This window comes from Grammomys surdaster, unplaced genomic scaffold (assembly GCF_004785775.1).
Source record: "Grammomys surdaster isolate TR1022 unplaced genomic scaffold, NIH_TR_1.0 125861, whole genome shotgun sequence".
NCBI classification, from domain to species: domain Eukaryota; kingdom Metazoa; phylum Chordata; class Mammalia; order Rodentia; family Muridae; genus Grammomys; species Grammomys surdaster.
The window spans coordinates 294,815-305,312 of record NW_021620687.1 but is presented as its reverse complement, the minus strand read 5'-3'; the positions used below and the strand labels follow the sequence as shown (position 1 = coordinate 305,312).

The 10,498-nt window shown below is 40.7% G+C and overlaps 1 protein-coding gene across 1 annotated transcript in view; it reads left to right on the top strand.

Annotated features, from left to right (window-relative positions):
- Positions 1-7,586, top strand: part of Tra2a (transformer 2 alpha homolog) — a 20,676-nt gene extending 13,090 nt beyond the window's left edge. The window contains exons 3-8 of the mRNA XM_028790037.1: positions 663-822; positions 2,650-2,838; positions 4,448-4,563; positions 5,873-6,007; positions 6,558-6,625; positions 6,771-7,586. Of these exons, the coding sequence (XP_028645870.1) occupies positions 663-822; positions 2,650-2,838; positions 4,448-4,563; positions 5,873-6,007; positions 6,558-6,625; positions 6,771-6,781 (679 nt within the window). The 3' untranslated portion in view covers positions 6,782-7,586. The remainder of the gene's footprint in view (positions 1-662; positions 823-2,649; positions 2,839-4,447; positions 4,564-5,872; positions 6,008-6,557; positions 6,626-6,770) is intronic.
- Positions 7,587-10,498: the final 2,912 nt, after the last annotated feature.

Genomic DNA, 10,498 nt, shown 5'->3' with positions numbered 1-10,498 from the left:
ATGTATGTATGTATGTAAGTAAAAATAAGTGTTTGCACACAAGCAGGTGCCTGTGGAGTCTAAAAGACAGGATGAAATCCCTTACAGAAAGTTGTTTTGGAAACCAAAGTGTAGTGTGCGTTCTCAACAAGCAGGCCGTCTCTCCCAACTCCCAAAAAATCTTTCATTTTCCCAGGTCAAAGGTGGTATTGAAACATATCTCAATTGTTTCAGCATAACAAAAATGAAAGACAGAGAGCTAAAAACAGTCATATTTGTATGGAATCTAGAATGCAGAGGGAATTTGATTTTAAAGAATTGTTTATTTTATGTAGTACACTGTCACTATTTTCAGACACACCAGAAGAGGGCATCAGATCCCATTACAGATGGTTGTGAGCCACCATGTGGTCGCTGGGAATGGAACTCAGGATGTCTGGAAGAGCAGCCAGTGCTCTTAACCGCTGAGCCATCTCTCCAGCCCCTGATCTAGCACTTATAATGTGTACCACAAGCATGCAGTGTCCTCAGAGACCAGAAGAAAGCGTCATCTCCTGGAACTACAGTTAAAGTTATAAGTCATCCTAAACCAAACCTGAGTCTTTTTGGAGACCAACAAATACTCTGAACTGCTGAGCTATCTTTCCAACCCTGTATTTTACCTAAGTTTATTTCTTTCAAAGGTCAAGGTCACGGAGGCATTCTCATAGACGCTACACTCGATCCAGGTCACATTCTCATAGGAGACGATCTCGGAGTAGGTCCTATACACCAGAGTATAGGCGGCGGAGGAGCCGGAGTCACTCTCCAATGTCTAATCGCAGAAGACACACTGGCAGCAGGGTATGTGTGTAAGAGTTCATGGAGATTTGGTTTTCTCTCTCCTGGTTATGTGGTCATGGCTTTTTTTTAAACTTGCTTTTATGAGGTTTCTGACCTTTGTACAATCTTATTTAGGCCTAGAATGTTTTCAGCCTGAGACTTGCTGCTGAATAAGCTCACCCCTTCCTAGTTCTTTCTGGCTTCTAGGCTAAAAAAATAAAAACTCCTCCACACTGATTCAAACTGGCTTCTTTGTTTTGTTTGTTTGTTTGTCTTTACTGTTTTGTTTTTGTTTTTTTCCAGACAGGGTTTCTCTTTATAGGCCTGGCTGTCCTGGAACTCACTCTGTAGACCAGGCTCAAGAAATTCGCCTGCACCGGGCTGTGGTGGCACACGTCTTTAATCCCAGCACTTGGGAGGCGGAGGCAGGTGGATTTCTGAGTTCGAGGCCAGCCTGGTCTACAGAGTGAGTTCCAGGACAGCCAGGGCTACAAAGAGAAACCCTGTCTCGAAAAAAAAGAAAAAGAAATCCGCCTGCCTCCGCCTCCCAAGTGCTGGGATCAAAGGCATGTGCCACCACTGCCCAGCCCTCAAACTGAATTGGTTTGCTTGGCCTCATTCTAACTTTGGCAATATGTTTTAATCTTCTGCCTTCTCATTCTGTCTAGCTTGTTCTCTTTCTGCAACCTATATGTGTAACTGCCTGCTCTCTGTGCTGATCTCTCTTAAGTAGTTTTCCTTTCTGTTCTCTTCTGCTAACATGTGTATTCTTAACATCTATGTGACAGGTTGTTTGGATGTGAGACACTGAAGTGTTTTGTTTAGATTCAATAGTTGGCTTAGGGGCAGCAAGACAGCCCAGTAAGTGGATCAGGGGACTTGGCTGTCAGGCCTGATGGGAGTTTAACGCTAAATCTACATTGTATACATTGGTATCCTGAATAGCACAAGTGTGTCCATAGGTGCACACAGATGTAAATCTGTTTTTTAAAGAATAGGTAACAGAGTCCAGGTTTCAACCAGGTTGCTTTACTTTAAAGTTCTTATCTGGTGTGCTTCTACATGATGCCAGAGGTGCTGACAACCATGATAGACTGTGTGTCAGTATTTAATAATCCACGTCTGGATCCTGGTAACACTCAAAGGATATCCTGCTACTGAATGAAAATGTTCATTGGAGATACAGCTTAGTGGCTAAGAGCACTAAAGTGCTTTGCCTTAGGAGCAGAGTTGGGATCCATTGTCCCATCTGCCCTCTGGACATGCACATGGACAGATACATGGAAGAAAGGGGTGATTTTTTTTTTTTAAATGTGTTTGTGAGTGCCTTCTTTATTTATATGCACCATGTTTGCCTGGGGAGGTCAGAAGGTGTTGGACCCCCTGAAAGTAGAATTCTAGGTGGTTACAAGCCACCCTCTGGGTGCTGGAGACTGAACTGGGGTGCCCCTGCAAGAGCAGAAGTACCTTTAACCATCTCTTTAGCCATCTCTTTGGCTCCTAAGATCTTTGAAGGGATGAAAGTTGAGGGCTGGGAATGTAACTGAACTGGAAGAGTGTTTGCCTGTTTTGCAGGAGGCCCTGGGTTCAACCTTCAGCACCACATAATGTTGGGTGTGTGGTGCATGGCTAATTCCAGCACTGAGGTCACTGGTAAGAGTGAAAACTAGTCAGATAAGTAGTGAAGGATTAGACATGGGAAAGGTGAATTCTTTGGGTACATTCTGAAAATTGCTGGGCTAGACAGGCTATAGATCACTATAAATTCATTATAAAGTATATTCCAAAAAAGATCTTCATGTATATATTGAGTTCTAATTAAAATTTAATTCCTCCTTTATTCAACAGGCAAACCCAGATCCTAACACTTGCCTGGGAGTATTTGGCCTCAGTTTATATACAACAGAGAGAGATCTTCGTGAAGTGTTTTCTCGATATGGACCTCTGAGTGGTGTTAATGTGGTTTATGATCAGCGAACTGGGAGGTCACGTGGATTTGCTTTTGTGTATTTTGAGAGGATAGATGACTCTAAGGAGGTAAATCTGGTTTTACAATTTTTATTTAAAAGAATTTTTGGTATGCATAATGATACAGTATTACTAGCACTATGTGATTTCTAATTGGTAATAGCATTACTGTCAGAGTAATTTATTAGAGTAATAATTGATGTACATTTCTATAAACATGCCTTCTGATTCTATGACCTGATTGGAACTCTCCCACAGTGTCTCGGTTAAAAAATCAGTTTTAATTACATGCTGATTGAAATCTGACCTTATGAAGTGAATTATACAAGTTAATGCTAAAAACTACAGTGTGTATAAGTGTTCTTTTTTAAAAAAAAAAATAAACCCATATTCATGTTTAAATTAATTTTAGTCTAATTCCCCATGTACAAATGCAGAAGTGAGTTTTCTAATTTTTTAATATACTTGTTATTCTATTCTGTAATTCAAACATAAATTGATATAGATCATAATAAAAATTGGTGTCTACTTCAAAAATAGTACCCTATAATAGCATTTGGGGCTGAGTGGATATTTATCGTGGTGGCGTGGTGGCACATGTCATATATATGTATAATGCTGAGAGCCGAGGATGAAAGGACACGGGGATGAATCCTGTAGTGTAGTGGGGGACCCCAGACCATAGACTCAGTAAGCCCAGATCTTAGAGGTACTGAAGGTAAGAAATTAGATGATTTTTAAGTTTGTAATTTTTTTTAATCTAATAGGCACGCTGATTTCTCAGTTATCAGAACATTTTTATTTTTTATTAGTATATGTTGGGGCTTACTTATTCCTGTTTTGTTTGTTTGTTTGTTTGTTTGTTTTAAGTTACTTTATTTCAGTTAGGATATGAGCTAGGCTTGGTATATAGTATGACTAAACCCCACCACTTGGGAGGTAATTATCAACAGAAGCAGATGTAGGTGGGTGGGTGGGTAGAGGATGGGTACAGCCATCCATCTAGGCAGGTAGAATAGGGACAAAAAAGGAAGAAAAGAATTACTATCATTGCATTCCTCCAAGCTCCACTTTCAATGGGAAAAGCTGAAACAGACAGGCTATGTTCCTTTACACTTGGCAATCCCTAGGAGGCAGTATTGGCTTAGACTTGTTAATTCTGAACAAAGGAGTACAAACTATTACAATTGTTGCGTCCCTTTAAATCATCACTTTTTGGGTACCTAGTTTTACTAACAAATATTGAAGTACAAACTAAAGAGCAAGAATAGAGGTAGGTTAGGGTGGGCACGGCAGTGCATACCTGTAATTCCAGTACAAGGCAGAAGGACTGCTCTAATTCCCAAGCTGTGTGTGGTAACATTGATAACCTGGTCTTAGGTGGTCAGCTGAGGTTATAATAAACAAAAGTTTAAAGGTTAAACTTAGTTCACTGCTCTGAATATCTGAGATGTTTGTAAGTGAAGCAGAGCTTAGTGGCTTTATGTCTGGGCAACTTAAGTAGGTTCTGAACAGTACCAAGCTCTGGAAATACCAACGGTCCCTATACAAGCTGCATTACTGTGCTATTTTCCAAGGTAGATTTATTTGGATTATAAATACTTCATGCTTAATTTTAGCTAAAAATGGCTTCAAGATTAGTGAATTATGAATTGTTTTTTTTTTTTTTCTCTTGTAGGCTATGGAAAGAGCAAATGGGATGGAGCTGGATGGTAGAAGAATTCGTGTGGATTATTCTATCACCAAGAGAGCCCACACACCTACCCCAGGCATTTACATGGGCAGACCAACTCAGTAAGATTTTGGATTTTACAGGGATAGAGTACTTAACTAGCATGTTTAGGGCTTGGGTGTAGGTCCCAGACTGCAAAGCAAATAAAGCCAGTTTATCTAAGACTAAGCTACTCTCTAGAAGTGGAATAATTTCAAAATTTGACTAGGAAATTGAAAACATATCTACATTCTCCTCCCTTCTGTATCATTTTATTTTTACCAGTATATATTCATTTTCGGGGACTGGAAAGGTGGCTCATCATTAAAAACATTTGCTGTCCCACAGAGGACCCAAATTAGGACATACTTAATTACATTTATTTCATGCATATACCTCAAGTGAGCGAAATCTGTGTGTGTTCTTTGCTGGGCACAGTGGTTTGGCTCCAATCCTTGTAAAGAATACAAAGGAGGCAGAAGCAGGGGGTAAAAGACCTGCAGAAAACCAGACTTGAAGCAGTATCCCTTATTTAGAACACAGGAAGGAAGAGGGCTTAACTTAAATTCACCCCCAAAGGTTGTCACACCTTAGATCCTGACATAGTATTAGTGGAGTCATTCTCTCTGATGTTTAGAGTTAGTTTAGTTAAACTTCTATATATTTAATCTTTTTTTAAAAAATACTTATTTTTCTTAAAACCAGAAAAAAGAATATTTCTTTTAGGGAGAGGGCATATATGGCTTGTAGAATTTTGTGGTAGCCATCCATGTAGGTTCCATAGCTAGAACTCAGACTTGTTAGCCTTGGTAGCAAGTGCCTTTACCCACTGGCCCATCTTTCCAGCCTCTATATTTGCTATGTTTTCATTGCCTTTTGGGTATTCTTAGGCATGGTTTATAGTTTTAGCACTTACTTTGTACTTTCCATCCTGTTATTTATTGTCTAATTTCAGTCTTCTTTCTTTTAAAAGACACTGTCTACAGAGCCTTGGTTATCCTAGAACTCTTTGTAGACTGGCTTGTCCTCTTGCCTCTGCACTTCTAAGTGCTGTGACTAAAGTTTTGTTTTTAAATATGTGTTGGGGAGGGTATACATGAGCACATTGAATACTGTTGGAGGCTGAAAAATGGTGTCAGCTCCCCTGGAGCTAGAGTGGCAGGCTGTTGTGAGCCTCTTAAGTGAGTGCTCAGGTACTCTTAACTGCTGAGCCATCTCTTCAGAGTTCTGTGAAAGCATTAGGAGCCAGAGCAGAGCACCATGGGCATTGGCAAAGTGAGATGTGTGAGGGCATTTGATTGTGGGGGAGGTTACTTCTCAAGTACAAACTTGTCCCAGCAGTTTGTATTAGATGATCCGGATAATAACCTACCTTTCCTCTTTTTTCTGTAGTAGCGGTGGTGGAGGTGGTGGAGGAGGAGGTGGTGGTGGCGGCGGAGGAGGAGGTGGTAGACGACGAGATTCTTACTACGATAGAGGATATGATCGAGGCTATGACAGATATGAAGATTATGATTACCGGTACAGGTAATGTTTTAATTTGGGATATCTATACTTTGTAAAATAGTAGTATATTTAGCACTTTAATGTTGAGTATGTATGAATAAAAACTGGATGTTTGAGCTGGATATGGTAGCTGGGTAGTGCCAGTTGTTTGAGAGACAAAGATGGATCATTTAAGCCTGACCTGGTTGGTGATTTTATATATTTTCGGTTGGGGTAGATTTTATATATTTTCGGTTGGAGTAGATTTTAGGGCTGTTGAGTGTCACATTTTAGGGCTGTGATTCTCTAGTGTTAGGTCCTGGGCTTAATCCCTAGTACTGCTTAAAAATATGTTGAGTTTTTGTTTTGTTTGTTTGTTTGAAGACAGGGTCTCAATCATGTAGCTCTGACTGGCTTTGAACTGGCTGTGCAAACCAGCCTGGCCTCCATTAACAGATACTGTCTTCCAAGTATTGAGATTAGAAGCCTGCACTACTCTAATGGCTAGGGAGTTTTGTTTTGTTGTTTGTTTGTACTTTTCACCTGACTCTGTGGTTGTATGATGTGTTAATTCAGCTCTCGTTTCTTACAGAAGAAGGTCGCCCTCTCCTTACTACAGTCGCTACAGGTCACGATCAAGATCCCGTTCCTATAGCCCAAGTATGTAAATTTTACTTTTGTAGAATTGAAACCATCTTTCTAAGCAGTGGTTTATTTTGGGATATTTGAATATATGATCACCGTTAATAGTTGGAAAGATAATGGACAAGTCAGACTGTAATTAATTGTTTTTGTTCTGTTTCAGGACGCTATTGATACTGGAGTGATTGTCCCCAAGAACTTTGCTTTTCTTCTTTTTGATTTTGGATTTCCAAGCTTCCATGCTTCCTAGTCCTTTAAAAAACAAAACAAAAAAAAATGGTTTATTTAATCTCTGTGTGGCCAGTTGTGTCTCTTTCCACCTTCGTTATACTCGAAAGGTGTGTGATTGTCTTCAGTAGTTGAACATCTTGAGTAGAAGGGAGGGAGCGCTGTGTTATGTATGCGTTGTGGGTCTTCTTTGCCTTTACAGAGGATTCACTTCTTACTATGAGGACAGAAACCATCTTTTGAAAGCTTTTTCTGATGGAAATTGTAGTAGACATTAGAAATCTGTGGTTATGACAAACTGCCTTTTAATCTTCTTTGGGGGAAGACAAATAACACTTTCAGTAGGTCAGTCATGTCAGGTGTGTCTGGAGTGGCATGGAACAGTTGAATAGTTCAGTGTAGAAGCCCTAGGAGAAAAGGTGGGACATTTCTTTTGAATAATATAACTTTGAACCTAAAAATTAAGTCACCTTTTAGAAATTAAAAGCTTGTAATTCCTATAAGATATGTTGTATTTGAATTTACATGTTAAACCTTATAAACTTAAAGTGTGATTTTTATGTTGAATTTACGGAAACTTAAGTATTCCCTTAATCACTGAAGGACAACCTTTATTTATTACCTAGAACAATTGTATAACTTGCTGTTAGAAATTTTGGTATTGGGACATTGGTTAAATGGGTTATTGTACTAGGATCCTAAAATACTTGTGGAAAAGAGTAATTTCAAATAAAAGTTAATTTGAAAATGAGATTGTCTGTTTGATAACAGTGGGAAATATAACTGGATTAAAAGCCGTTTTTGTTTTGTGCGTATGAGTGTTCCTGCATGTATGTCTGTAGTGTGTACATACAGTGCCTGCCTTGGGGGCTAGAAAAGGGTGTCTTATCACTTGAACTGTGAGTTGGAGCCACCATGTGGGTGCTTGGCAGTAGAATGGGGTCTCTGGAAGAGCAAGTGCTGTCTGTCTCCAGCTCAGTAGAAAACAGTTTTAAATTTTCCTCACATTCTTGCATTTGCAATATGTTATATAAAATTTTGCCCATCTTGAGTTAACTTACTAATTTCCCCCACAGTTTCCTAATACTTTGTGTATATACATGCACCAGTCCTTTTTCCTTTAATCTTAAAACCTGTGTGGAATGTAAGCCAGAAGTATGAAATAGAGGCAAGGATCATGTGATCAGAATTTTATAAACCTGTGGAATTAAAGTTTATTCCAGCACATGGAGGCAGAGATGGGTGAGTTGTTTTTTGTTTTTTGTTTTTTTTTGAAACTAGCCTGGTCTACTAGTTCTAGCACAACATAAACCCTATCTCAAAAATAAATAAGGAATCCTATTGTGTACAGTGGTACAGAACTCTAGAGACAGAAATCACCTTGAGCCCAAGTTTGTGCCAATCTTGAAGGACTATGGAGTCAGACCCAGCCAGTGAGGAAAAGACCTGCATTAGAACAGAAACCAAGTAAACATCCTTCCAAAGTTTGTTTGCTAGTTTGGCTTGAGTTCTGGTGTATCCTTTTTATAAAAATTGCTTTGCAAGCTACTCTCCATTTATTGGTGTGTTCTTTATGTAGCACTGAGATTATTTGTTGCTGAACATCCTTGAGCATTTTCTTGACCAGTTATTGGTGTGAGAGGAGGGTTCCCACTGTAGGGAGGTGGTAGGAACCAAACTCATAGTTTTTGTGACCCTAGCCTTTAACAGCTGAGGCATCTCTCCAGCCCTTATACCTGGATCTTAGTTATAAAGTATAGGATAACCATGCTACAAAACAGACCCAGAGAAGCCAAGTCAAAGGGAGGGCCCAAAGGGGGACACTTGAATCTCAGAAGGGGAATAGATTAGACATTGGGGTGGAGGGAGGGAGGGTGGGTACTGGGTGGGGAAAAGGGTGACATTGGGGTAGGATGGAGAGAGCTGAGTTGTGAGGGAAGTGTATCATCACTGGGGTGAGTTAGAACAAAGGAAACTAAGCCAAGGTTTAGCAATGGGGAGCTTGAACCAGCCACATAAACCAGGCAAGACTTCCAGTGGGACTGAGACACCAGCCCAGCCACAAAACCTTAGACCCAGAATTTGTACTGCCTATGTACAGGGCTATAAAATGGAACAGGATTTGAGGAAAGAACCAAAAGTGGCCCAGCTTTAGACCTATGCCATGAGGGAGCCCACCCCTGACACTGTTAGTGATACTCTCTCTGCCTTACTTACAGACAGGAACCTAGCATAACTGTCAACAGAGAGGCTTCACCCAGCGACTGATAGAAACTGATGCAGAGACCCAGAGCCAAGGAATCCCATTGAAGGGGAGGAAGGAAATAACTTGGGCCCATAGAGACCTACAAAGACTGAACTGGCAGCCAGCATGCATGCATAGGAAGGATGGAAGCCCTCTGCATTATATGTAACAATTGTGCAGCTGGGTCTTCATGTGGGATTCAACCAGGAACAGGCTGGCTGACTACATTGCCTGCCTTTGGATCCCTTTCCGCTAACTGAGCTGCCTTGTCTAGCCTTAGAAGATGTACCTAGACTTACTACAACTTGATATGCCAAGGCTGGTTGACTGACACCCATGGGATGTCCTGAGGAGAGAAAAGTTGGATTGGTTGTGTGTGTGAGAGGGAAGGAGAGAGGGGAAGCTGTGATCCGGAAGTAAATGAGAGAAACTGAACAAACCATGGGGAGCACGTCAGAATGCAGTGTTTCTCCGTGGCCTTTGTTCTAGTTCCTGCTGGCATTGCTGCTCTGACTTCCTCATGACGGATTGTGAGTATAAGCTGTTAGCTGAAATAAATGCTTCATTCTCCCAGGTTGCTTTTAGACATGGTGTTTCATCACAAGCAAAAGGAAGCAAAGTAATGGAGTATCTTGAATACATGCAGGCATTTACACTGGATAGGTACCCATGGAGGCTAGAAGAAAAGGGATTGGAATGGGTTAAAGATGCTTGGGAACCACCACATTGGTGCTAGAAACTGAACCTGGGACCTCTCACTAGCAACAAGTTCTTTTTTTTTTTTTTTTTTTTTTTTTTTTGGTCAGGGTTTCTCTGTGTAGCCCTGGCTGTCCTGGAACTCACTCTGTAGACCAGGCTGGCCTCGAACTCAGAAATCCACCTGCCTCTGCCTCCCAAGTTCTGGGATTAAAGGCGTGCGCCACCACCGCCGCCCGGCCTCAATAAGTGTTCTTAACTGATGAACTCTCCAACCCCTAGAATTTCTTTAATCACTGTAAGCAAAAAAATATGCCTGTAAATAGGATATGATCATGTATGGCTGTAGTCCCAGCCTATGAGAGGGGAGGGCAGGAGGATCAGGAGAGGCCAGCATGGGCAATGTAAGACTGCCATGCATCTTGAATTCTAGCATGTAGAAAGCAGAAAGACAAGTGGAACTTTGCATTCCAGGACAGTCAGGGCTACACAGAGAAACTTGACTTGAAAAGACAAAAATTAACTAATGAATTAATTTAATGGTTTCAGGTATTGAATCTACGTTTGCAAATGCTGGGCAAGTGTTCTACAACTAAGCAACATCCCAAACCCTTTTACTGTTTGCTGTTTTGAGACAGAACCTTGCTAAATTATAATCCTGCATCAGCCTTCCAACAGGCAATAATTCAGGCATGTGTTACAGGCCAGGCTTCTATGTTGGG